The sequence below is a fragment of the Lepidochelys kempii genome, chromosome 13 (genome assembly GCF_965140285.1).
Source record: "Lepidochelys kempii isolate rLepKem1 chromosome 13, rLepKem1.hap1, whole genome shotgun sequence".
NCBI classification, from domain to species: Eukaryota; Metazoa; Chordata; order Testudines; family Cheloniidae; genus Lepidochelys; species Lepidochelys kempii.
In genome coordinates, this window is record NC_136392.1 from 4,275,818 (window position 1) to 4,303,573 (window position 27,756).

A 27,756-nucleotide genomic window follows, 5' to 3' on the forward strand; every position below is an offset into this window, starting at 1 on the left:
ACCTCACAGTTGGGCTCTTGGGGCGGGGTATGGGATTCAGGTATATTGGCTGGTGGGGGCCCGCAGCTGGGCTCTGGGGGAGAGGGGTTGTGGGTGTCTGGGTACCTGGCTGGGCTTGGAGGGGGGTGTGCCAGAGAAACAGGAAGCGGGTTGTCATAGGGGTTTCTTTAACTCTACTCCTGGGGGAATTTTTTTGTCTGTATTGTTACAGACATACTTACTGACAGGTATTTTGAAATAAAATTACCAAAATAATTGAAACTGGTGTGATTATGTAGTGTTGTTTTTGACAAAATTTGCAGAATTTTAAAATATTGTGCGCAGAATTTTTAATTTGTGGCACAGAATTTTCCCAGGAGTAAATGGTGATAGAAATACGGTCAAGTACTGATGAATGGCCAGGCGTGGGTGCTGTTGCACATAGTCCTGCTGATCCCATCCACCTGCATGTTTTCTGCAAAAGCAGAGTAGAGAGAAAGTAAGTCAGTTGGGTGATATGATGACTTTTGCAGGCCAGGAAATGAGCTGTGGTATTAGACTGCCTGGTGTCTCAGCTCAAAGGCATCTCTATCTCCGGCTGAAAATCAGGGTTGAACAAAGGAGCAGCCTGAGAAAGAGGCACAATCAAGATGTTTGAAACACTCCATAATGTGTAGTTCAGAACAGTTGTATTCTGCAGTGCAAGGGGAGCAGGCATAGAAGGTAAGGAAGGATATGGAAGGAAGAGGATATGGATGGATTTCTGCTCTTCATGCTATCTGGCTTCTTCTGAGTCTCTGTAAAGTAAGTGTTTCTTGTTTCTTACCAAGCAAACTCGGGTATCTCCTTATCAACTACTGAAAAACATTGCTGCATCTCCTGTATCTGAACCAGTTTTGTTCATAACCCTCTAAGTATTGTACATAAATGTTAGGCTGGCACTGCTGGAATGGCAAGATTCTTGCTCCTCAATTAGCTCTGTATTGGTCAGGTTACTTAACAAATGTCCATGTGTTAGTCACTGGCCAATGAGGGCTGTCAGCTTTGTGCACATTAAGATTTATACCCATTGGAGCATCTAGGCTTAAATGCACAGAAAGGTCCGCTGAGCTTGATAATGTGTCTGGCATCTCATGAGTGGAACTTCACAGCCCTGCAACTGACACCCTGTTAAGAACAGTGGGGGCTGTTTCATTTCCTAGTGCCTGGTTTTCAGAAATGCTGAGTTTGGAATCAGTTGAAACTGGAGGCTCAGCACCTGGGGTGGAGGGGTGGGAGAGAAGCAAAGTCAGGCCCCTGATTGTTTGGGTTGAGCCACCTTCTTGTAGAAATCCCCAGCATCACTGACCACACCACTGGAGTTGAGGTTGTGAGGGGTGGAGAGACTGATCACAGAAATAACAGCATATATCCGGGATTTCAAACTGTGTAAATGGAGGTTTCAGAAGCAGGTGAATGATTCTAGTAACTACCAAACACATCTCTCTAAAAGCACCTTCCTGGCGTACAGCACGACTCGGTATTTTGTAATCTGGCTTTCTAAAAACGTAGCAATGAGAATTCTCACCAGAACTGCTACCTTGCTGTTTCCAGCCCAATATTTGTATCAGAAACCTCTCTAGCAGTGCCTGCCTCATGTTTTAAAAATACATACAGTTCAGCAGAAACAGTTTTATTGTCTCAGTCAGCAGAAGGGAGGCACAAAATAATCAAATTTCTGAATCTCAAGGTTTCAGCCAGTTTTCCATGGTGTTCAAGGTATAGGAGGGCAACCTAACATTTAAAGCCACAGGTGTCTTTACCAAAACTTCTATTTATTTTTTCCACTTATTTTTAGTGTAAACAGCAGCACCTATGCTGTGATCAAAAACAGGGCCGAAGCTGTCGGGCACCTAATGTGTACTTGGCATTGGCCCAGCTCCGTATGGCAATCATTCAGAGTTTTGCCATGGACTTCCAGGGGAGAAGAGTTAGGCCAGTGCTGAATGCCTTTTAAAAGCCCACCCTACATGGAGCAGTAAGCACTGCAATCGGAAGTGTTTGTGCTTTTGTGTCCGTAGCCCTGGCCATTCTGAGACTAACCTTCATAAATCCAGCACGGCTCTTCAAAAACCCAAACCACACCACCCCCAGCCATTAGCCAAAGCTGTCGCTCAGAGCCTGCCCATCTCCTCATGGGTTCTGTTGCTGAATTGCTGTGCTTCTGTGCTCAGTTCAGGTTTGAAAAGTTCTTCTCGGATTTGTTAGTGCTTTATCATTAGCAGCCTCCCATGATACTGTCCTGGGCTGACTGTAGTTCTCGCTGAAGTGAACCTCTCTGGCTTCTTTTGCTGTTGTAGAAATCTTGATAAGGAGAAACCGTCTTTTTTTCAATAACCCCCCTCCTCCTCGCCCCAAGTCCCTGAGAGCCGTGTCAGCCACAGTCCAGCTGATGATCTCTGGTGGTGCCCAGCTTGTGACCTTCCTCTCTCCTTCTCCTCAAATAACAGCAAAAAATTGAGCCAATGTTTTGGGGGATTTTGAGGGCATCTCTCTTTCAAGCTGCTATTTCTTAAATGTGGATTCATGTTCATTGATTTTTTTTTTTTCCACCACAAGGGACCATTGGATCATCTGGTCTGACCTTCTTTTTTACACAACCTGTCGAATTTCATCTCCCAGTGAATTTCATTTCGGGTACTCTTGCAGCCTAGCTTGGATGTAAGCCCTACTTGTAACAGCCAAAAAAAAAAAAAAAGGTGGGGGGGGGTTGGAAATCAACAGCAATGAACTATTTTCATGCTTGATTAGCACCTATCTTTGCATGCTTTTCCTAATTCTCCTAGTGCCTAGGTGTTTCTGTATTCTGAACACATGCTAATAATGGTAATTGCCTGATCAAAGCTGCTATGCATAGCCTGTAAAGCTTGTCCTCTGTGTAGCACTGCTGTATGTCTTTACCTTAGAGAACAGCTGCAGGGGCTTGGGTCAATAGCTTTATTGCCAGGGAGCTTAATTGCACATTTCAAAGTCCATTTAAGGACTTGATCCTGCAAACCCTTAATTGTGTGACATGCCCTTATGCATGCAATGAGGCCCACTGACTTCCATGAGGCTACTCGCAGAAGGAGAGACTCCTCATGTAAGTAAGGGTAAGCAGAGTCAGCCGGTAAATTTTAAAATTTCAGATGACCCCGATTCATAGTCCATAATGCTGACTCCAGCCTCCCAAAAGTATTTTTTCTTAAAAGTAATCATACTTTTGTCAACAGATGTAGGATTCTCCTTCCCCTCCTCATTCCTGCCTTGTTCTTCTGTTTTTTCTTAAATTCATAGAGTTTGAGGCCAGATGAGAGCATTATCTCATTGTGGGTTCTGGGATCATTTTTTGCTAGTTGAGTGTTCTGACTGTTGTGATTTGTATTTTATGGAATTATTGTACAAGGCCATCTGGACACTTGATGGGCCTTGAGGAAATGTTAAAACCTGGCTGAAAACTTTCAGGAAGAAAGCTGCCTATAACGTGAGGCTGGGGACTCGGCTCACTGGTGCTAATAGACAGTAATGTTTACCTCCTCACACTGGTACGTTGATACTAAAGGAGGGATCGGCAACCCTTGGCATGCGGCCTGTCAGGGTAAGCCCCTGGCGGGCTTGTTTGTTTACCTGCAGCGTCCGCAGGTTGGCCGCTCCCGCTGGCCGCAGGTTGGCCGCTCCCGGCTAATGAGGGCTGTGGGATGCGATAGCCAGCACGTCCCTTGGCCTGCGCCACTTCCTGCAGCCCCCATAGGCCTGGGATGGTGAACCGCGGCCAGTGGGAGCTGCAATCAGCCGAACCTATGGATGCTGCAGGTAAACAAACTGGCCCGGCCCACCAGGGGCTTACCCTGAGGGGCTGTGTGCCAGAGGTTGCCGATCCCTGTACTAAAGGCTGTATCTGTATTATATGGTCCTAAGGCACTGGGTCTTCCGAAAACAGATGGGAGTAGATATTGTGGTAGCTCTGTGCAGCAAACGAATAATCTATCAGCGCGCTGTAGTGCACACCTGACACCGTGTTCATGCTTCTGGACCGCAGCTACACTTGGCAGCATTGGAAGGCTGCTAAGGGGTGAAAAATATTAGAGGATGCCTAGTATGTGTGCACCACCAGGTATCCGTCCATTTGAGCGTTAGCTTTGCTTTGCGGGACCCACACTCTGAGGCTGCACTAGGACTGTGCTAGCTAAGGGAACTGACTAAAATTAGGGTTTGTCCTGCGAGTATCCCATAAAAGACCTGTCCCCTCTGAGAGAGAGGCAGTATTGTCTAGTAAAAGCATCAAACGGGGCGTCAGAAAATTCAGGTTATCTTCTCAGCTCTGGCACTGACTTGCTGTCTCTTCGGGCAAATCACTTAACCTCTGTCTCAGCTTTGCCATCTGTAAAACTTGGAATAATTCCTCTCTGGGTGTTGAGGCTTTGGTCACTAACATTTTCAAAGGACGGTGAGATTCTCAGGTGGCAGGTGCTGTCCGAGGGCAGCACTCTGTTTGTTTGGGCAAGGATTTGTCGCGCACATTGGCTTGTACCTTTGGGTGCGCAAGCCTGTGAAGAGATCGGTCAGTCTATGGGAGCTGTGGCTTCCTTTGGCTCCCATTTCTCAAGTGGCTTCCCCAGGCACGTGGCCTTCGACTGCTGAGGAAGGGTTGAGGGCGTCTGTTTCCAATGTGGTGTGGCTGGAGATTGTGTTGCTTTGTTAGGAGGCTGATCCTGGAGCTGCTGAGTGCACTCCCGCTGTAATCAAGGGGAGATGAGGGAGATCAGCACCTTCTAAGATTGGGCCCTAATTTCAACACGTGGGGCTGACACTAGGGCCTGCCATGGGCTGACTGAAGCCGGGTAGTTGCCTGACTTTGTTTTCCTTTTCTAGGTACTTTAGTATTGGGCAGGGTGACGGGGCATTTAGGAGGCACACACAGGGCCCAACGGCATGGCTGAGCTGGTTCTTTCCCCTCCAGGGATGCTGTTGAAGTTGTGTGCTTCTGCGCTGCCCGATCCAGACTGCGAGCTGTTTTTCTAGGTAGTGAATCTGTCTTTGTGCCTTCTTGTCCATTGAGGTGAGCAGTAGCTGTTTCATTGCCTGTCCTTCCTTCACTGACTTCCTTTCAGCATGGCAGCTGCAACGATGGGAGGTTGCCCTAAGTCATTCTCTTGCAACCCCCATCCTTCCATCTGCATGGGGGTGGGAACCCCCGGTTCATTTTGCAGCCTGCCCATAGAGGTTAGGGGGTCAGGAAGAGAATTGTGGATGCACCTGGGGAACAACTGTGCTTTGCCACATCCTCTGGGGAAGGTGGGATTCCGGAAAGAGCCCTGGAAAATAGGACTCTCGCCTTCTCCTAGTTCCTGGACTCAGCACCACATCCACCTTGGCAGTGTGGTCCTTGGGTTTATGCTGTCTGTTGGGTTGCCTAGGGCACTGTGCCTGGACACTTGGCCTGCATGCGTGGATATGGGAGGAGGGCCAGCCACAGATAAGCAGGCTTAGGCCAGGTGTGACTTATTTTCCATAGGACTATGCAAAATAAAATACTTTGTCCTTCTACAGCACTCCAAGATTCTCTAGGCCCTTGGCAGACATTAAGACTCCCAAGCTTCCTAGAGCTTCGATACCATTATCCCCTTTTTAAAGAGAGGGAGATCCAAGGCACATAGTGTAAGTGACCTTCCCATGGGCCCCCCGAGAATCAGTGGCAGAGAGGATGCTGGAGAGCTTGCTGCTGAAACTCTGGCCTCTCCATGCTGTCTGGCACTGCCTCCCCTGGCCGAAGGAGGAGAGAATAGGACAAGGAGGATTCACAGTCGTCTCAGAGCCCAACACATTGTCCGCATCTGTGTTTCTAAAGCTCATTGGGTTGTTCTTTCCCTTTAACAAGAGAACGGCTAAGGCAGGAGAGTCCCCCTCCCAAGAGGTGACTTTTTTGCAAAGAGGGAAGTGGGTGAAACCTCAAAGGCAGAAAATGCATCATTTTCAACGGTGGTGTGACAACACGCATGTGGCCTTGAAACTCCCACCCTTAGAACTGCCTGTGACTTGTGCCCTACAGCCAAGTGTTCTATAAACAGGCGCAGAGCTCCTTTCTGCACGGGAAGTGCTGCCCAATGGAGAGCCTGGGTGGGTTCAAATATGGCTAATTCTTGCCATGTGGGTGGCACTGAAGCAAATCTTACCCCATCCCTAGTCTGTGCCATAATGAGGTAAACTCTAGTGCTGGCATCCAGTTCACAAACACAGGGCGACATCCTCCACAGCTATGAATCAGCACAGTGACTTTGCATTGCTTAAGAACTTAAGAGCGGCTGGACTGGGTCAAACCAAAGGTCCATCTAGCCCAGTATCCTGTCTTCTAACAGTGGCCAATGCCAGGTGCCCCAGAGGGAATGAACAGAACAGGGAATCAAGTGATCCATCCCCTGTGACCCATTCCCAGCTTCTGGCAAACAGAGGCTAGGGACACCATTCCTGCCCAGCCTGGCTAAATAGCCATTGATGGACCTATCCTCCAAGAATGTATCTAGTTCTTTTTTGAACCCTGTTATAGTCTTGGCCTTCACAACATCCTCTGGCAAGGAGTTTCACAGGTTGACTGTGTGTTGTGTGGAAAAAATACTTCCTTTTCTTTGTTTTAAACCTGCTGTCTATTTTCATTTGGTGACCCCTAGTTCTTGTGTTATGAGGAGTAAATAACACTTCCTTATTTACTTTCTCCACACCAGGCATGATTTTATAGACCTCAATCATATCCCCCCGTAGTCGTCTACTTTTCCAAGATGAAAAGTCCCAGTCTTTTATTAATCACACTTCATGTGGCAGCCGGTCCATACCCCTAATAATTTTTGTTGCCCTTTTCGGAACCTTTTCCAATTCCAATATATCTTTTTTCGAGATGGGGCGACCACATCTGCATGCAGTATTCAAGATGTGGACGTACCATGGATTTATTTAGAGTCAATGTGACATTTTCTGTCTTCTTATCTGTCCCTTACGTCAACTGTCTTTCAGGAGCCATCTCACAATGCCCTGCACTGACAGTACAACTGGTGCAAGGGAGGATGCGTACCACCGACACAAGGAGTTAAGTGTAGACACACTTAATTTTGTAGTGTAGCCGTGGCCTAAGAGAAACCCCTCTGCACAGTGATGATGGAAACCGTGCAAGCACCTTGCTTAGACACAGTTGCTGGTGCCCTTTCAGGGCCAGGCCCGTAGTTGGTAAGAGGCAACAGCAGGTTCATGTCCCACATCACAGGAAGTTTTGCTAACCCCTTGTGCTGTTGCACAGTTTGCTCTTTTCTGCAAAACCTTGCACCGCCGCACACTCTCTCTCTCTCGTCGTTTCTCTTGCAGCCCGTCGGATGCACTGGAGACCACAGTGAGCGCGCTCGGGGGGTTGGCAGGCCAGGTGGAGGGGAGCTGTGGCTTTTTCGTTTTGTGGTCCCTTTTGCAAGGAGCACGCCTGGTGCAGGGGGGTACAGGAAACTGATTGCCCTGATAGATGGAACTGGAGCCAGCCCAGAAAGAGAGGATGTGACTACATGCCTGCCTGCTTGCATGCAGGAAAGCGTCAGCCCTTTGGGGACGGCATTGGGGGGCCTGCTAAAGGGTCAGCAGCACTACAGATTGTTACTGAGCTGGTGATGTGGATGAGTCCTTATGTGCCACGTTTAACACCTGGCTCCTACTCACGTGGGTGGGCCATGTTCCAAGCCTGCTAGTGAACAGGGTGGTCAGGCGATAGTCAGGCTGAAGCAGGTTCTAAGATGGCTCTTCTCCCTCCTATCCCTCTGGGTGGGAGAACATCCCACATCCCCTGTGCCATGTGATGAACGTCCCCAGTCCTCTGCCACTCGCTCCAGCAGCTTGGGCAGGAGGGGACAGCAGCCGAGACTTCCCCTCAGTGTACTGCCCGAAGCCTGGCTGTGTGCCATGGGAGGTGCAGGCTGGCCAGCGTGGCTGCGTGGAAGCACTCGGCCCCTCTGAAGGGGGCAGTTGGGAACAGGGTACTGCTCAGTGTGGGTCTGTCTGTGGACTGTGGGTGGAGCGAGACACAGCCACTGGTTTGCAGGCCCCAGAAGCTCCTGTGAGACATCTGGCTGCGCCCCAGCCCCATAAGTCAGCACCGCCCCAGTCGTGTGACTTTTGCTACAACCCAGACCTAGTGAATGGCTGGTGCCTTGCGCTGCCAGCGAGGATGTCCAGGGGCTGAAGCCCCAGTCTGGTCTCATGCCTCATGCCAGCAGGGGCTGGGCAAGCTGCCACAGCCAGGGGAAATTAGCAAAGGCCGGGCCAGGAAAGGAATTTGTTTCCAGTACCAGATATGATGTGTGCAGGAGTGGAGAATCCAGCCAGCAGAGGCTGCCTCTTGTCTCTGCCTTTTCCAGGCAGAGGAATGGCTGGCCAGTCCTCTCCAAAAAACCCATCCTGGTTATTGGGCCCCCCAGTCACAGACAGCATCTGAACCAGTCATTGGGGCCATACCTTGAGCCCAGGATGTGGCTGGGCTCATACAGTGGTGACTTAATGTGCATGGGAAATGGAAAAAGGCCAAAGCAGGTTTGCAGAAGGCCAGCACTGGATTCTGAAATAGCACCGGGGCGGGCTGAGATTCAAAACCTGCTGCATATCTAGGGCAAAGGGCGGTGAGCCTGCAGCCCTGCTCTTCTGTCCCACATGCATTTGTTCTCCCTTCCCTATTAAGCCCCCTTCTGACCTTGGCAAGGATCAGCTCTCACGGTAAGGATCAGAGACCAGAGAGGGGCTGCTTTCCCCGGCTGGTGTGACCTGGACTCCAAGGCCTGGGGCCACACTCAGAGCTGGTGTCAGTGATGGGCTCCACCGGCTGCGTTAAGCCAGCTCTAACTCCATGAAGCCAGCGGCATTGCATCTGCTCGCACCAGCTCGGAGTATGGCTCTCGCAGGGGTTGGTTTGCCTACAGGACTCGTGTCACTGGCAAGCTGCTGCTCTACAGAGCTGAACTTCTTGAGGGCCTAAGCCTGAGAGCGGGGAGTGCCTGCTGAGGCCTCCTCAGGATCAGGCCCCAAGGAGAATACCAGAACCACTCCCACTGTTCACAGCTGCTAAAGTAGGTCTGGTGGCTGGCTGGGCTGTGGGAAGCGGGCGGTGCGATTAACTGTGAAGCCCTCATGGTTTCCTGTGTGCTGACACAGAGCCTGTTTGCCTTCCCATTGTTACTCACCCCACAACTCAAGCCTGCTTCTGCAAGAGGCCGTGAAGATGTGCGGCTGCTGAGCTCTCTGACGGTGGGCACAGCATTTCCACTCGCCACCCCGTCCCCGGAGCCACGAGACCAGGGTCTCGATGTGCCGGCCAGAGTGGTGAGTGGGGGGAGGGCGTGGGGAAAGAGCAGTTGGGTGACCTGGACGCACGCAGCACGAAAGTGTCTTGCAGGTAGGCCCTGGCCCCAGCTGGACTTGGCCCTGTCAGGCCTGTCCACACAAGCCATATGCGCACATTGGGGCACCTGGTTCCAGAGCCGGAGTGTCCCTTCCACATCCCAACGGGCTGATCCATCTGCCATGTGGTGTTGCCCCAAGGAGGGGGCGCGTGACGGTGTAGGAGCTGGGCTAGTGCAGGCAGGCAGGCTGTTAATGGCAGAGGGCTTCTGGGATGTCCTGGCAGAGTCCGGCAGCAGGCACACACGGGGGTACGAGCTGTGTCCTTCCGAGGAAGGACAGTGGGATTGCAGGGCGGGGTTGGTGATGCAACCACCAGACCAAGGCCGGATGCTCCGGGGGCTGGGAATGGGAACTCCCAGGACTTTTCCCCATGGCAATACTTAATGCCAACCCAACTCTCCCTCGTGAATTTTTTGCTACACTGAGGCTCCCAACTTTGCATGGACCCAATACCCAGCTTGGGGATTTCAGGCTTGGGGGCTGCCTCTCATTTTAGATTTAAAAATGTGTTGAATCTAAACCAAAAGCGGGGCCCCACCCAGAACCTCATGGCTGAAGCTCCCTGAATTTCAGGAGGATCTGACTGTCTGGATCAGAGCTTCTCCTCCACGCCATTATACCTTTAGTTTTGGATCAGAACCAGGAGGAGCCTGTTACCCACTGAGATCTCAGGGGCTGAACAGCCATTCTTGGGAGATTTGAACCTAAGGAGAAATCTCATGAGAACAGACGATCTTGCAAGGTTTCCACCAGTGAAGACCAGAATGGCTTGTGAGACAGCAGCACCATGGGACCTGAATCCCAGCCTGGATTCAGCCCGCAACTCCCATGCCCGCTTGAATGCAGAGCAGATGCCCTGTTCTTAGCCCCGCTCAGTGTAAATACCTGGCTAATCTGACTCCATATTCATTTCCAAGCACCTCACCCCTGTGCTTGCTCTGTTAAGAACTTGCTGATGGGCTAGATTGAAACTTTCCCTCCACCTCCCTTTCTGATTCTACTGCATTAGGTGGATCAGAGTTCAAATGCAGTCTCGTGCGCTGGGCTCCCATCTTTTTCTCTTCTTTTTCCTCCCTTCCTTTCTTCCAAGCAGGTGCCATTACTCCAGCATCGAGCTGGCTCCAGGACAAAGTGCCACGGCTCCAGAATTCAGTGTTGTCATGCCCACTTGGCCCCGGAATCATTAGACCCCCTGGCTTATAGTTGGAATCCTAGTACTGGCAGCCCCAACTATTTGAAGATCAGGTGTCAGGCCCCCAGAGATCATAAGAGTGGCTTAAAAATGACAAGATTTTTCAAAATCTTGTCATTTGGGGTCCTTTTTCTTGGCCTCGTGCTGTTTGAGTCTTTAGGGAGCACTTGAGTCAAGTTCTTGAGCGTTTCTAGGGCTAGGAACTTTTTCTTTTAAATGGAAGCTGCAATTGGCACCTAATAACGTGATGCCCCCAGGAGCTGGGGCTTCAAGAAAAGCACCAACTTGAGCCAGACTCGTGATAGAACGGTGAGAATTAGCGATGCCGGAATCCACCTGGCTGGGCTGTGCCAGGAACAGCCGCGTAGGATTCTCCCATGGCTTGGTGCAAAGCAGCAGTAAGGAAGAGGGTGCCCTCTTGCTGAGCTGCAACTCTGCCTTCCAGGAGAGGAACCGCATCCATCCCCCAAAACACCTCTACCTGGGAGATCACAGGCTCACGGCCCACTCTGCCCGAAAGGACACTTGAGAGAGAGTACGTACAGGATACAGCCCTGGAGCCCCAGAAACTCAGCAAGGAGGGAGATCTGTTTACTCCAGCCATTCAGCATTTGTCTAGGAAAAGGGGAAATTGGGCCAGATCTGGAGACAGTGGCAGCCCCCAGGAATGCTTTGGCTCAAAGCGTCCATTGACGATGGCTGCTTTTTCTTCCTTATTGGCTCCCCCTGGTGGCAAATCCATACGAATTTCGGCAGTTCAGTTCTAGAAGACTTCATTGGCAGGACAAGCTAGATGCAGGTTGCCGAAGTGTAATTCACGAGGCAGATCCTATAGGTAGCTATTGAGCGGCTAGTACCTACCTCCAGGGTGGAGCTGCGCTCTGTGCTGGGGTTTGATCCGTTTTTGTTGGACTCCATGTCTATGCTGTTGAATTAAACTTCCTAACTTACAGTAGCTGCAGCGGGAGAGGTGGCGCTTTGGGAAGCGGAGGTAGGAGGAGCAGGAGATCGGCTGCAAGGATTGTGGCTCCCCATCCACGCTGGGAAGATGCTATTGTAGCTGCATTCACCTGAAACTCTTGGCTCAGGTGATGCGACCCACTGGGCCAATCGGTGCCTGAATCCTGGGCTGGGCTACTGAGTGTGGATACATTGCTGTAAACTCAAGACATGCCAACCAACTGCTTGTTATGGTGCTTTGTGCTTGGGATAGACAGGAGGACAGGAGTAGCTGGGTTCTGGCATCATGCTCAGACCTGGCTCTAAACAGACAACCTACCGAATTCTCAATTACTGAGGGACAATCTCCACTCATGGTTATATCTTTGCTTTCCACAACCAAATCTCTGTACAACTTCTCATGAGTGATGTACCCGAGTATTCAGATTCTAATATTTAAACTGTATTGTTAAATCTGTTCACCTAAACTTGGGTTATTGCTGATAATGTACTCTATATATGATACGACTTTTAAAAACTAACTTTATATTTGTGGATAATCTAAGCAGTACACCCAGATGTACAGACACTGTTTTCCCAACTTATGTAGTCTATAATTTTTTTAACTTTTAGCTTTAATAAAATTTTTAAGCACGACACTATTACTTCCCTCGCTGGCGTGATCCCATGCCTGCCCCAGCCCGAGACGGGGACATTAGATGGCATTGCCCTCTGCATTCTCCTTCGGGTGCACTAATTACCAATGTTCTCTTCCTGCAGAGCTCTGCGTGAAGTGGATTTCTGAAGTGGCTCCAGATCGTGGTGAAAGGATGGCTGGGCCCCATCCGCCCTCCTTCACTGCCGCCCTGGGACTGGCATTGCTCGGTGTCCTGGTCTTCCTCTCAGCCCTGTGTGCTGCCTGCAGAAGGTACGTGTCTGAGCCTCCCTCTCACAGTGTAAACCACGCGTCAGGGTAGAACAAACCTCAGGAGTTTTGCATGGGTCTTGGAAGGGTTAATTCATACATGGATCTCCTTTGGCTTAAGTAGTGGCAGTCTGTATGTCAGCCCCTCTCCCCCACCCCGTCCCACTGTCCCTCAAATGCAACCAACCAACCATGGAGCCGTGCATGCTGGGGCAAGGCTGGGGGAGCTTAGCTGATGCTGATGCTGTGTGGATACCCACCTATCTCTGTTGCTCAGCAGTGCAGGAGTGTGAGGACCCCAGTGCCTGGATTTCAGTTGCCTGAAACCCCCTGCTGCAGACATGCAACTAGATTCCAAAAGCTCCCACCCTCCTGCTTCACTCCTCTCCCCTCCACCAAGGACTATCCCTGCCAGGTTTGTTCCCCAGCATCAAAGCAGGAACAAAGCTCCAAGCCAGCGCTGCACTGGCTGCAAACAGATGAGTCACAGGCTAGGGAGAGGCTGGTATCTCCCAAACTGGCGGCTTTTTCCAGCCAACCCAAACCACAAGCCACAAAGCCAAGCTAGGCTCCCAGGGCGGGGATGGGATCAGAATCAGCCCTATGCTCTCAGCTACGATTGGGCCTCTCCCCATGCTTCTCCATCGCCTGGTCTTCTGGCCCCAGCACTTGCCTGGCACAGCAGCTGCCCATCGCTGTCATAAAAAGGGGGCTGGACATATCTGTCCTGGCTGAGTACAGTGAGACCTGCCTTAAACCCCCCACCCAAGGGACCAGTAAAGATCCCCCTTCTTGCAGAGGCGGGGCTTGAACTAAAGGCCAGACAGGATTGTCCTGGGAAGGGCCTAGGGAGGCTTAAGGCTGCCCATTGGAGGTGGGGTTGGGCCATTGCTCCCAGTGTCACCATGCCATGTGGGGTGAGGTATGGCTAATAGGAGGAGTTGGCCCTTACGCCACCATAGAGATTCAGAGCAGGGAGGTTAGGGGAGTCTGAAATGTAGGGGGAAGTGATCCTAGCAACACCCCTCCGCCCCTTGGCAGCAGCATGAGCCCAGGAAGGCTGCCAGGGCCCGGAGGCATGTGTCAATCCCACCGGATCCTCATTAAACACTTCCCATAGGCTGATGTGTAAACTAAGGAGGGCCCGGCACAGCTGCGGAGATGCCAGGCCCTTTGAAGAGGGAGCCCTGAGGTTTCCATCAGGGTTAGCTGCAACTGAGCGTGTCGAAGGTCTTGTCAAGATAAAGGGAGTGGGCAGGATTCCCACGTCGAGCGCAGCAGGGCGCTCTGCAGCACCAGGCTGTCGGAGAGCCCAGACAGGCTGGGCAAAGAGCAGGGGAGTGGGGGCCAAGTGACAGCTGCCCTCAGGAGAAAGCAGTGCTGCAGGAAGCACAGAGAGTCGGCTTGCCACCTCACACAGTGTCCAGGCCTGGCTAGAGGGGGCTCTGGAAAGATACAAGGCAGGACACTCACAGCGGTGTATGGGCACAGTGAATCCTGAGTGGCGGGCAGGCTCACAAGAGCACGTGGGCGTGGATTCAGAGTGGCGGGCGTGCTCACAGGAGCACGTGGGCATAGATCCTGAGTGGCGGGCAGGCTCCCAGGCACAGGTGCAGTGAGGCGGGAACAAATGCGATGCACCGTGTTGTACAAGCTTAGGAGCTGTGCAGTGCCGACAAGATACCAGGTCACGGGCATGCTGCAGCTGGTGCCCGTGCAGGCAGGATGTGGTGTGTTCGTCTGACTGATCCGCACAGCTGCACGATGCACTGAGTAGTCTCAGGAAGCAGAGAGCGCTCGCCGATGGTGCTCTCATTAGGCTCATTCCCAGCATTCGGTATATGCTCCTAATGTCCGCGTGACCACTGTACTGCAGTAGGAAACGTGGCCTTAGCTATAACGGTGATGGGCATGGTGTAAGACCCTGGATACAATACACCTGGATCCACTGGGCTAGCCATGAGAAGCCGATTCCTTGGGTGATTAGCATTCACCAGTGCTGCACAGAAACAATACGTTAAAGCCGAGGCTTTAGAAAGTGACCTGTGATTTTGGGTGCCCAACTAGAGACGTCTCACTGGGGCCTGATTCCCAGGGGCAGGCTGAAAATCGGGCCTCTTGGAGGCCTCTCCACAAGGGCCCCCAGAAACACTGGTCACGTCTGAAAATGTTGCCCTGCAGGCCACAGGAGAGCTCTTCTCACAGGATGCTTGCTGGCGGATCCTTCACCACCATCCAACCTTTGGCTTAATCCTTCTCCTTGCAGGAAAACTAGGAAGAAGGTGGTCCCACCGGACGGGGTGAAGCTGGTAGATGTGGTAAGTGCGCACATTGGCTAGATAAGCTTATGGCCCCAAAGTCACGCAACAACCAGCGGGAGCTGCTACTCCTGCTCCAGGGGAGCATGGGTGGCCTAGGGGGAGCCCAGCGGCACTGCCTTAGGAAAGGGCCAGGATGGCCGTCTCCTGGACAGCAGCTGTTGCAGGAAAAGCTCTAGAAATGGGCTGTCTTAGAGCCCCATCCTGCACGGTGCTGAGCACCTTCTCCTGGCTCAGTGGGAATTGGGGGTGCTCAGCACCTCACGAGGACTGTCTGGAAGCCTCTGGGGAAGAGCTGTCAAAGTGGAAGGTGGAGCGAGTCTTCTCTGCCTGGAGTGAGCAGCCCGCGGGAAAGGGAATTGGGACGGCCTGTCGAAAGGTGTCTGTGTTACTGCTCTGGGAGGGACCAGCTGAGCTGGGAGCCAGGTTGTAGCCGAAGCAGCATATTTTGGTGTCCAGAGATGCACTGGAAAGCTGAGTTATTTTATTCCCAGGCATTAATTCAAAAACACGAGCAGCAGGGGGCTGGAGTGCTCGTTACACAGCAGAGACCAGCCTCCACCAAGCATAGTATGTGACAGGGAGAAGGCACTGAGCCCTAGCTGTTGCTGGATGGTGCTTAAATCAGAAGGTAAAGTTCACCAGCATGGCACTAGGCGGATGGAGCAGGCTTGCTGGGTGGAGCTGTTTGGGGAGGGCCTGGGGCAGTGCAGCCTGGCTGTAGGGATCCCCCAAAATGGGTACTAGCCAAGCAAATGGCAGGCAGGGTTGGTAAATGCAAATTGTACTGCACACTGGAAAACATCATCCCAAGTACACCTACAAAATAATGGGGTCTAAATTAGCGGTTACCACTCAGAGATCTTGGAGTCATTGTGGATAGTTCTCTGCAAACATCTGCTCGATGGACAGCGACAGTCAAAAGAGCAAACAGAATGTTAGGAAAGGGACAGATAAGACCAAAAATATCATAATGACAAGATAGGTTTCAGAGTAACAGCCGTGTTAGTCTGTCTTTGCAAAAAGAAAAGGAGGACTTGTGGCACCTTAGAGACTAACCAATTTATTTGAGCATGAGCTTTCGTGAGCTACAGCTCACTTCATTGGATGCATACCGTGGAAACTGCAGTAGACATTATATACACACAGAGACCATGAAACAATACCCCCTCCCACCCCACTGTCCTGCTGGTAATAGCTTATCTAAAGTGATCATCAAGTTGGGCCATTTCCAGCACAAATCCAGGTTTTCTTACCCTCCGCCCCCCCCCCCCCCAAACTCACTCTCCTGCTGGTAATAGCCCATCCAAAGTGACCACTCTCTTCACAATGTGTATGATAATCAAGGTGGGTCATTTCCAGCACAAATCCAGGTTCTCTCACTCCCCTCCAAAAACCAAACACACAAACTCACTCTCCTGCTGGTAATAGCTTATCAAAAGTGACTCACTTTTGATAAGCTATTACTAGCAGGAGAGTGAGTTTGTGTGTTTGGTTTTTGGAGGGGGGTGAGGGAGTGAGAGAACCTGGATTTGTGCTGGAAATGACCCACCTTGATTATCATACACATTGTGAAGAGAGTGGTCACTTTGGATGGGCTATTACCAGCAGGAGAGTGAGTTTGTGTGTTTGGTTTTTGGAGGGGGGTGAGGGAGTGAGAGAACCTGGATTTGTGCTGGAAATGACCCACCTTGATTATCATACACATTGTGAAGAGAGTGGTCACTTTGGATGGGCTATTACCAGCAGGAGAGTGAGTTTGTGTGTGGGGGGGCGGAGGGTAAGAAAACCTGGATTTGCGCTGGAAATGGCCCAACTTGATGATCACTTTAGATAAGCTATTACCAGCAGGACAGTGGGGTGGGAGGGGGTATTGTTTCATGGTCTCTGTGTGTATATAATGTCTACTGCAGTTTCCACGGCATGCATCCGATGAAGTGAGCTGTAGCTCACGAAAGCTCATGCTCAAATAAATTGGTTAGTCTCTAAGGTGCCACAAGTACTCCTGTTCTTTTTGCAATGACAAGATATAAATCCACGGTACCCCCACTCCTCGAATGCTACGTGTGGTTCTGGGCTCCCCATCTGAAAAAGAGATATTAGAGATATTAGATATGGAAAAAATACAGAGAAGGGCAACAAAACTGATTAGGGGTGTGGATCAGCTTCCATATGAGGAGAGATTAATAAGACTGGGACTGTTCAACTTGGAAAAGAGACGACTGAGGGGAAAGAGAATCAAGGTCTATACAATCATGACTGGTGTGGAGACAATGAGTAAAGAAGTGTTGTTTACCCCTTCATGTAGGACAAGAGCCAGGGGTCACCTAATGAAATGAATAGGCGGCAGGTTTAAAACAAGCGAAAGGAAGTACTTCACCACACAGCACACAATGAACCTGTGGCGCTCATTGCCAGGAGCTGTTGTGAAGGCTAAAAGTATAATTGGGTTAAAAAAAGAATTAGATAAGTTGATGGAGGATAGGCCCGTCAATGGCTATCAGCTAAGACGGTGGGGGATCCAATCCCATGGTCTGGGTGTCCCTAAGCCTCTGACTGCCAGAAGCTGGGACCGGATGATGGGATGGATCACTCTGTAAATTGCCCTGTTCTGTTCATTCCCTCTGAAGCATCTGGCACCAGCCACTGTCGGAAGTCCAGACACTGCGCTAGATGGACCCTTGGTCCGACCCAGTGTGGCCGCTCTTGAGAGTCTCACCGGTGCGTCTCCTCCTTTCTTTGCAGTCGTTGCTGAGGCAGATGCAGCTCCGATCACTCAGTAAATCTGACACCAAACTGCATGAGCTCAACAGGGTGAAGCACGTGGATGAGCGTGAGTGGCTGTAAAATTCTACCGTAGCTGGAGCTGATGTGCAGAGAGATCTGGCGGCTCTGGGGCTGGGAGTGCGCCGATGCAAAGGGAGATGGTGTCTATGCCTGAGGAGCAGCGCAGCCTTCCAGTTGCAGGGATAGGGTAGTGGTTCTCCCAACATCCTCTCTGGTAGGGCCACGTTGCCTGCTACTAGATGGCTGGTGTATTCCTGTGATTACACGTGTCCACACGGGGTAGTTGCACGTGCAAGTCATCCTCGTTAGCATGAGCAATGACACTCGTTCACGCTGTGAATGAGCTTCCCAGTGAAGGGGTATTGACAAGGGCAGGGTATTATTAACACTTATCTTTCTAACTCTGCTTGGTGAGTCCATTGAAAGAGCCAGCCAGTGTCCCCTACAAGAGCCAGCGCAGACTCCTTACGCACCTCTTCTCTTCTCTTTCTCTTTCTCTTCCCAGACCAAAGACCAGCCAGCATGGATTTCCTTTACCCATCAGGGTCTTTGGAGGATGGAGAAGGAGCTGCGCATAGCTCGAGCTTCAGCATCCTGCTGCACCGAGAGCTGCCCCAGATCCCCCATTCCAACCCTTCGGCTGATGCCCTGAGTCCTGACCAGACTTACTCGAACCTGTTCTTCTCAGCCCCGCTGAAACCAGCCCCGGAGGCGCTGTACGAGTGTGCGGCCGTGACTCAGGAAGGGCCTCAACCAATGCCCGTCTTGGGAACCCCAGTGGAGGCGTCCCCTCTAAGCGAGGCAGACAAGGCAGTGACAGCTGAGTACGCCTGCGTCCGCAAGGCGAAGAAGAATTTCCAGCCAGAGCTCCAGGACGAGACACAGAGTGAATCCTTTGTGGGGCCTGCGGACCCAGAAGGCTGGGAAGGAGCTGCCTGTAACCCCCCAGCGGTGAAGGTACAGTAACATCCATCACCTCCTCCCGCCCTGAGCCTCACAGTGCTGTGGGATGGGAGACGGGCAGTGTCGGTGCTAGGTGGGTAGGAACACACTGCCTGGCCCTGAATGGAAGCCCCGAGCTTGGCTTGCCATTATCCAGGGGGTCGCATTGTTCTTTATTTGTGGGGATTCAGGTGGCTGGGGAGATCTGTGGAAATGGTTACAAATCCTGCCAGCCTCCTGAGTGTCAGCAGGAAGGGTATATTTATTATCGATAGCACCGAGAGGGGGCCATTGCTGGGAGCTGCAGAAACTCAGAGCTCAAGGACTGACAAGCCCCAAAGAGCAGAGTGCTTTATTCTCTGGCCCCTGTTATACAGGAGGTTCAGGGTAAATGATCTCGCCTTAAACTTTATGAATCTACCTATTTTATTCATTATTTGTCAGCTCCTTCCATTTGAAATGTTTGTTATTCAATCAAGGAGCAGAAATGTGATTTTGGCAGCCAACTACTCGCCATGAATAATGACTAGTCGAAGCAAACAGTGTGGGAACAGCGAGTTTGAGGATATTCATCCAAACTCGTCACCTCTAGTAACGAAAGGTGAAGGAGGTGAGAATTGACTTGCAAACCCACTGTCATGGAGATTGGGTCCCCCCTGTGGAATGGGGGAAGAGAACTTGAACGCAAGAAGGAAGCCAGGAGCTCTGGAAAATTTTTAAGCTTTCAGAAAGTTCTAAGTGGAACTAGAGCCTGGGGCCCCAGAATTGTAAATATTGTGCCTGTGAAAGGCCCAAGTGTTGGGAATTGTGTGCGCAATCTTAGTAAATGCACATGCAAATGTGCATGCCGTTCTGAAAACGTGGGCCTTGATTTCTTTCCCCCTTAAACTAGATTCTCACCTCCTTCCCTTCCCCACTAAAGAATACACTTAACCAGTTATTGTTGCTTTCATTCTTGGGGGAGTCTGGGTGCAGACTAGCTGCAAGATGACCCTTAGAAGGTTTCCTTACAGGAAGATTCTAGGTCCGCCTCAAACAAAGCTTGATGGGGCTGGTGCTGGTGCTGATGCCTATTGGACTAAGGTTCTAGGTCTATTAAATCCTCTGCTCCTAGGAGTGCCAACAGTCCCTGCCTGTACTGATGAGCTGACCTTCCTTAATCACACGTCAGAAGGGAAGGAGGGGGTTTGGATTAACTCTGGATTTGGATTAGGTTTAGGCTGGATTTTGCCTGTGCTTCTGGAAGGGAGTAAAACAGTTTATCCTGTCTTCGCTGTTGTAACCGGGCATCTGCCGGGCTGATGAGTAGCTTATCAACTGAGTTCAGGAGGCCATGAGCTTGCAGGGGATCAACTGTGCAGCAGGGTACAAGGGTTCACCACAATCCCTAAGGCAGATCTGACCTTGGGGGATCACTGGGGCATCGGGCAGTTCAGTCAGGGCCTTATCCAAAGCTGATGGGAGGAAACAGGAGGCTTTGCTTTGCTTTAGGTAAGCCGTGGCTCAGGCCCTCGGGATTCAACTTCACAGGTGGCTGAGGGAATACAAAATTGATTTGGGAGGGCGAGACCCCTTGGAATGACCCAGGGAAAACACTTCCCTTAAACATGTGTACATAGCCCTTAGAGCTGGTGAAAGTCTTTCCGATAAAAAGTTGGGGTGGGGGTGGAGGGGGGTGAGATGGGGGGAGGGGTTGATGAAAGTGTTTTTCAGAAAAATAAAACTTTTTGCAAAAGAAAAATTTTAAATTTTGATCAAAATTTTTCAGCCAACCATTCTGAGCTGTGGGTGAAATCCCAGCCTCTTCCCCCTTGTTTTTATTCCTCCCCCAAACTTTTTCCACTTGAAACCAGTGGGGGATGTTTGTATCCACAGAAAATTGGCAGTCTTTTTTCACCAATAAACACACATTGTGGGAAATTTCAATTAAATAAAAAACATTTTGTTTCTGTCGACATTTTTGTGAAATATATTTGACCTTTTTAACAAATACCAGCTCTGGGTGGGTGGGTGGCTGGGTGTAAGCTTCATTGAGTCAAAGTGCTGGATTCAGACCTGGCTGTAACGGCAGGCACTCATCCCACAGGTGCCCCCTGGCAGTCCAGTGTTGAACCACAGTTTTGCCTGCCTCCGTTTCCCCTAGTAAGCTTTCAGTACGTTCAATGAGACTTGCATACAGTGAAAAGCGCCACTTCTGGAGTCTGGTTTATTAAGCATGGTATGTAAATAAGCTGTCTCTTCCTGCTCTAAGTCTCCAGGGCTCTCCACTGCTTGGAGCTCTGTAACTTCTCCCCTGTACAACTTTGTCTTTTGTCTTTCTCCTTGGGAATTTTCTCTCTTTGCATTCTGGGGGGGATCTGAGCAGATGCCTCTGCTCTCCAGGGTGGCATCACTGGGAGTAGCTTCTCTCTCCCCAGAAGCTTCCTCTGTCCTGGGGCCTCCTGACTGAGCACTTTATAACTCTTTATACAGCCCAGTGTCAGGACTGGGACAGTTTGATCTAGTGGTCAGAGCCAGGGTGGTCAGAGCCAGATTCTAAGCCAGGGGTCAGAGCTGGAATTGGGGAGCAGTAGCCACTTGGGAAATCGCTCAGTTTCTTGGACAACTCCTTGCGCCTCCTTCTGGCTTAAATGGTTTGGTCAGGCCAATCAGTGGGGCCAGTCATCGTCCCCAGGCTGGATTCTTGTGGACAGTGCCTGTGGGCTGGGTTCGAGTTCTGCTAGCCCCTCACTTCCAGCTGTTCTGGGTGGCCTGCCTAGTGGTGGCCGGGGGGAAGGTGCCTGGCACCTGTGAGCCCTTGCAACCCCGTGTTCCTTAACTAACTAACTGCAGCTCAGCAACTTGTCCACTTAACGATGCACAGGTGAAACTTGCTCTCCCTAGTAAGAGCCGGTCACAGGGAGGCTGGCTGGCTGGCTCCTCAGAAGCCAGTCCCTGGGACAGAGGCAAATCCATTCACTTCAGTTGGTTTGTCCACCGTTTACCCCAGATCTGAATTTTTGCAGAGGGCGATCCCTCCAAAGAACGGGCCAAGGCCAGGGCAGGTGTAAGCCAGTGACTTTGAGCAGGGCTGAACTTGCCCAGTGACTGTTGTTATGGCAAGGGATCCCCTAATAGGGCTGCACATATCAGAAATCCAGGAGGCCTTTTTCCAGCCTTGCCCAATTCCCTCCTCCTTCCTTATGTTGTCAGAGCGCAGGCACCATCTGGATAATGCTCCTTCCCCTTGGTGAGTTGGGATGATGGCCGCTGACCTGGCCATGGCTCAGCTGAGAGCTGCTAGCAGAGGGTAGACCCAGCAACCTGGCAGGGAGAAGACAGGTAGATTGTTTCCACTGCAGACAATGGTGGAACTGTGGAAAGCTAGTGAGCTCCGGGCAATGACACAATGAACTTTTACCCCCACGGAACTAAGAGCTCAGGAATTCTGGAGTCACAGGATTTGACGTCTCATACATAACTGTGCAGCCTGCCAGAGGGGCCAATGGGTAAAAGTGGCTTCTCCACAGGAGGGGGTGGACCTCTGGTTGCAGAGCGGAGGACTCCAGACTTGGTCCCAGAGGAGCAGCTAGCTACACCTGTGACTTGGGCTGGGATAAAGTGGCTCAGGAGGAGGAGAGAGGGAGGGAGGCCAGCTCGGTTCAGTTTGCAAGAAGCCAAACCATGGTCCAAACTGGAGGAACCGAGCCACTAGGCGTGTAGAGACAGAGGGAATTCAGCAGCAGATTGCCAGTCCTTCTGTCTCCGCACTGGGTTATTTTTAAAATCCCTCCTGTCTCGCCAGCTTTCTGGCTCTAGCGTCCGGCGGGGTTTCCTGGACTGTTGCTGGCTGGTCCATGGCAGCATCTCCAGCCAGCCCTGGCGAGGGCTGTGCATTTACAGGGGCCAGAAGGCAGAAGAGCATTAACAGCTTCAGAGAAAGCAAAAGGCTGATTGTTACCATCCCAAGCCTCAGCGGCGGGGGCGGTGGAGCTGGGGGGGGCAGGGGAATGTGAGTGCCAGCAACTCCTCCTCCTCTATCTCCCGAGGGAGCATCCAGAGCCAGTGACGTTCGCTTGCCGAGCCCCACAGCTAAATAGCAATATAAACAGCAGCTCCCACTCCCTGGCTTTTGGGGCCAAAGGTGCCGGGGCTTAAGCTCTGGGTATGTGAGCTGGGTAGACAGATGGCCGGTGGCGGGGCTCATGTTGAGCACTAATAAAGAGCAGTGCGGGTGTTTTGGCAGCAGCGCGGGCTAGCCACGCGAGCTTGCACCGAGGGGGTAGCTTCGGGTGGCTAGTCGGAGCCTCTGCCACCTGGCTCTTTTTAGCTTGCTAGCACACGGCTGTCTCCCCGGGCTAGGAGGCTTGTTCCCCGCTGTAGCATCGCCATCCCGTTAGCAAGGCGCGGGCCTTCCCTTGGCCACGCCACACTGGGGGAACGGTGCCAAGAGAGGCCTGTTCTGCCCGTGCAGGAGCTCGCTTGGGCCTGGGCATGCGGGTGGAGTGTGAAGGTGTAACGCGCCATCGTGTGCATTGCTACACAGACCAGCCGTGCAGCGCTGGGCTGGGCCGTACACAAGCGATTATACGGGCAAGGCTCCCCCCCCATGGCAGCAGAGCTCCTCCCTGCTCAGACCCTGTGTCCCAAAGACCCAGCCCCGTCAGAAAAACGCCTCCCCAAAGTGAGACTAAATTGGCCAGACGTGGGCTGAGTTGCTGCACGGGGCGGGGGGGGTTGCACAGCCACCAGCCCTCCACCGAGGATGCTGCACCTGCCTGGAGAGCCATGTGCCAAAGTCTCCTCGCTAGAAGCTGTCAGGCTGGACTGCAGACAGCCCCCGGCCCTCTGTGCTGCTACCGTGATGCCTGCAAAGGACTTGCCACTGACCACAGCTCGGCAGAGGATGTTCCAGGACCTTGGCTTTTTGTGCTATAATTTACTCACTTTGCTGTTACGTCACCCCCCGCCCCATTCATCTCATCTCCCTGTGGCACGTTGCTCTCTTGCTGTAACCTAGATCGTGGGCTTTTACGGGCAGGGACTGTCTTTTTAGTGTGCGTCTGCGCAGCAGCCAGCATTGTGGGGCCCTGATCCACGAGGGGAGCTGCCGGGCCCTCCTGCAGTAGAGGAATACGAATAATCACAAGAGGCAGGTGAGGACAAGACTTTGAAATGGATCCCTCTAGGATGGGAGCTTCGCGGGCTTGCCCGAAGAGGAAGTTAGTGAAAGGAGAAGGGGGTTGTTAGCCAAGTTTAGACCCTGAAACCTCACCAGTAGATGGTGTCCTAATGGGAAAACCATGAGCCTTCCTAGGAGGGGCTGTGGTGGGCACTGAGAAATACTGGGCACTTTGTTCAGGGGTTTATATTGGGAGCTGAGTCAGTCCATCACCAAGGCTAAAGACTTCTGGGAGGAGGCTCCTTGTGTTTCTCTTGGATCAGATGTTTCCCCGGAGGGAAGGATGGGAGGCAAATCAAAGGAACTGAATTCCCAGGATCATCCCGGGTAGGAACAGGGCGACTGAAACGGCTGCCCAGTATTCCCTGTAACAAATCTGGGCTGGGGCTGATGGAGGCAACTTCCCCCATTTCCGCACCCTCGCTTCAGGTGCCCCGGGCAGCTGGGCGCACCTTCTGCTGAATTAGTACTAGGCTATTGCCCTCAAGTTAACGTGCCTTGATATAATACCCCTGTTACAGGGGTCAGGGGCTGATGATTTAGGAAGTGCTTTGGGCCTCTGTTAATCCTGTTGGCAGGTCGGGTAGATGTAGAGCCTCTTTGAAATCCAGGTCTTGGGGCGAAACCAGGCCTGGCATAAATGGGTGCAGTTCAGCTGCTCCAGGGTTGAATTTGGCCTGTTACGTCTAGATCAGTTGTTCTCGACTTTTTCTGTCTCATGGCTCCGTTACCCCCTGGTCTAGATTGACCTTTGCTGCGTAAATGCCTGGATGCCCTTAATTCTGTGGGTGGGACTGGTGACTTTATAAAGCAAGTGGGCAGAGCGTGAGTCACAGGCAGGAATACACGGGCAGGTTTTGTTGTCCCACTGCTGTACAGGAATCCCCAGTAACCGCAGGTGTTCTTTTCTAGGTAGAAGAAATGTACTCGACGGTGTGCAAAGCTGGCAAGAAGAAGAAACACCAAGGCTCTGCTCTGTCCCTCTCTGAAGGAATGGACCTTGGGGAGACGGGCCAAGGAGAACAGGGGTGGCCAGCTGCCCATCTTGGAGATGTCAGGGCGGGGTATCAGTCCACACCGGGCCAAGTCTCGCGCACTAAGCCCTGCTATGAGTCTATCAGTGTTGGATCCTGGACTGAGCACAGCAGGAACCCAGCCCCAGAACCGGCCTACGAGGCGGTAGATGTCAACTGGAAAAAGCCCAAGAAAAGGGACAAGTCTACCAAGAACTGCCCTGCTGAGAACTTGTATGAAAGCATCAGCGAAATGTGGGAAGGGGATGCTAGGACCACAACTGCCCTGACGGCTCCCAATGGGTTGGAGATATACATGACAGACTTATAACCCCTTATGCATAGCTGCCCCCTTCCAGGGACGATCTGTGCTCCTCCACCGAGACCTCCAGCTGTCTCAGATCTCAGCCACATGGCGAGGCACAACAAGAACATCCAACACCACAACGGTAAATACTAAAAACATCAACCCGCTCTAAATCCTTCTGCCTCAGGTCTCAGGCCAACCTGACACTAATGGGAGTTTCCCTGTGGGCCAGGTATCCCATTGCTCCTTCTGCAGAAATCCTTGCACCTTCCTCTGAAGCAGCTGGTGCTGGGCACTGTCTGAGGCAGTTCGCTGGGCTACATGGACCTATGGTGACCTGAAAACTACAGGCAAAAGAACTGAGTAATTCTAATAGGTGCCCATTGGAGTTTGGCATTGCTTGGGGGCTGTGCCCATTCTAGGAGCACAGACACCCAGGTCAGGTACCTGTCTTGCCTGAGTCTTTCTGCAGGGTCCAGTGAAGCTGGGCACAAAAACCTAGTTAAGGAAAGGGGCAGCTGAGTTAATAAAGAGGACTCTCCCATATGTATTTTAATCCTGTTCTGAATTTCTGCCTCTGTCCCAGCCAGCAGGCTAACAATGCAGCAACTGAGAGACCCAGAAACAGGATGGTTTTTATTGCCTGAGAATGCACATTTAATGGGATAAGATTGCCAGTTTGTTCCAGTTGAGATGGTGAGGGTTTCCTGTCCAGGTGCTTGGAGCTCTCATTATCAGCCTGAGCTGCCCAGGGCTATAACAGTTCCGGGGTAGCAAAACCAGGCAAACGTTGGCCAGACTTCTGAGTCAGGCTGGAGGGCACAGGCCACAGGCTCTGGAGCGGCAAAAGGAGAGGACAGGAAATTGAGGCAGTGCGGTGAATGGGTGGAGCTCACCGTTTGGGGCTGAATGCACCGCAGGTAGAGCAGATAGCTTTGTGCTCAGTGCATGGCCTGGGGGCAGGGGGAAAAGGGTGGCTCTAAGCCACCTGTACCCCTCCTCCATCCTTGGGCTGAGCAGGGCCCTTTCAGCCCCTAGTCAAAACAGTACCAGCAGGAACGGTCCTCCAGGTCCTGTTACGCTACCCAGGGACTGCCACTTTGGCCTCAGCCCTTCCTGCTGCCAGCCTTCCCTGGTGGTGGCTGAGAACCGGCTATGCCCTTCTTACGCCACCCTGGGATTCTCCAGTGTCGGGGCGTCCCCAGGTGCACTGCTTGTTCTGCGAGAGCCGTGCATGCCAGACAGACAGAGGGCTGAGCAGCTGGCCCAGAACGCCCATGTGCCAAGCTTGGGAGTTATCGTTGGGGGCCCCGCTAACGGGTTACATGGAGTAACTGGCTCCTCTAGTGCTTGGAATATTGAAGAGTCCAGAGACAAATTAGCAAAATAAGGACTGTTTATTAAGAGAGAATTTCTGCAGAACTGCAGGGCTGAGCTGGAGTGAGGGCTAACGCCTGCCCTATGCGGATCTAGGAATCTCCTCTCCTCACTAACCAACGTATTAATACAAGGAACCCACGCTGGCTGACAATACCCTGAGAACCCCAGACACTGGTGCTTGCTGCTTGGGGAAACTAGGGCTGTGTACAAATTAACCCTTTCGTGGTGGACACACACACACTACAGCTGCCTTGCCTTAGGCTGGGTCTACACTCAAGAGTTAAATCGACCCAGCTGTGTTGCTCAGGGCGTGAAAGATCCACATCCCCTCGCAACGTAGTAAAACCGCCCTAGCCCCTGGCGTAGACAGCGCTCGATCAGTGAGAGGGTTCGTCCGTCAGCTCGCTACCGCCGCTCGGGGGAAGTGCATTAAATTCGCTGATGGGAGGACCCCTCACCCCGCTGTCATGAGCATCTACACAGAAGCATTTCCAGTGTAAGGAAATCCGCAGTCCAGCAAAGGAGGAGAGAATTGAGGACTCTGCCCCATGGCGCCTCAGAAATGGTGCTTCTGCCCAGAAAGCAAGCCAGGCCTTGTCTCCGCCGGGATTCCAGCCACTGGTGCTGCCGCACTAATGCGGCTCTGATTTGCCCGCTGGCACGGCTTACCTGCAAGGAAACTGTTCAAATCATGCAGTGCCCGGGACAAGCGTGCCTGGGGGCTTCCACCACTGGCTGGAATCCCAGCGGAGACGAGGACTGCGTTCCAGAGAGCTTGACGAGCTGTGCTGTTCAAAATGTGTGCTGTGTATGTAGCGTTTCTGTGTAACGTAGCACCCTTTTAAAGCCCTTACCCTGTAACAGAAATCACAAACCTCCATGCACTGCTTTGATAGTTTGGAAGGTAACTTTGGGAGGCAGTGTTGCCTAGTGAGGAGAGCACTGAAGTGGGACTCAGAAGAGATGTGGGTTCCATTTCTGGCTCTTCCACTGGCCTGGGTGACTATAGGCAAGTCCCGGTGCTGATCTGTGCCTCAGTTTCCCCATCTGTAAAATGGGGATAATGATATTGATTTCCTTTGTAAAGTGCTTTGAGATCTACTGATGACCAGATTCAGGGATTACTGTTTTTCTTCTAGATGTCTCCTGCTGGCTGTTGAAGGTCAGAAAGCCTGCAGCCCCCTTCAGTTTCCTATCACTATAATAACACAATAATATTAAAGGGCTGAGAGTGTTTTTATACTGGAGTAAACATCTTTTTAAACTTTCACCTAAAAAACAGGCTTGTGGTTGGGTTTTGTTTTGGGGTATTTTTTCCTGACACATTGTAACACACAAACCAAACCCACCCAGACTTTATTGTCATGTCCACTAG

General features: G+C 51.8%; 1 protein-coding gene across 2 annotated transcripts; it reads left to right on the forward strand.

Annotated features, from left to right (window-relative positions):
• The first annotated feature begins 89 nt into the window (after nucleotides 1-89).
• On the forward strand, nucleotides 90-27,645 carry LIME1 (Lck interacting transmembrane adaptor 1). 2 transcript variants are annotated; one of them, XM_073309005.2, is made up of 6 exons: nucleotides 90-783; nucleotides 12,329-12,476; nucleotides 14,740-14,791; nucleotides 17,537-17,624; nucleotides 18,084-18,535; nucleotides 24,594-27,645. In XM_073309005.2, exons 2-6 carry the CDS (start codon nucleotides 12,379-12,381, stop codon nucleotides 25,023-25,025), a joined length of 1,122 nt encoding a protein of 373 aa, XP_073165106.2. In that variant the 5' UTR covers nucleotides 90-783; nucleotides 12,329-12,378; the 3' UTR covers nucleotides 25,026-27,645. The 2 variants fall into 2 exon arrangements, with proteins under 2 accessions (XP_073165106.2, XP_073165105.2); XM_073309004.2 differs by lacking the exon at nucleotides 90-783 and having other exon boundaries at nucleotides 10,756-12,476.
• Nucleotides 27,646-27,756: the final 111 nt, after the last annotated feature.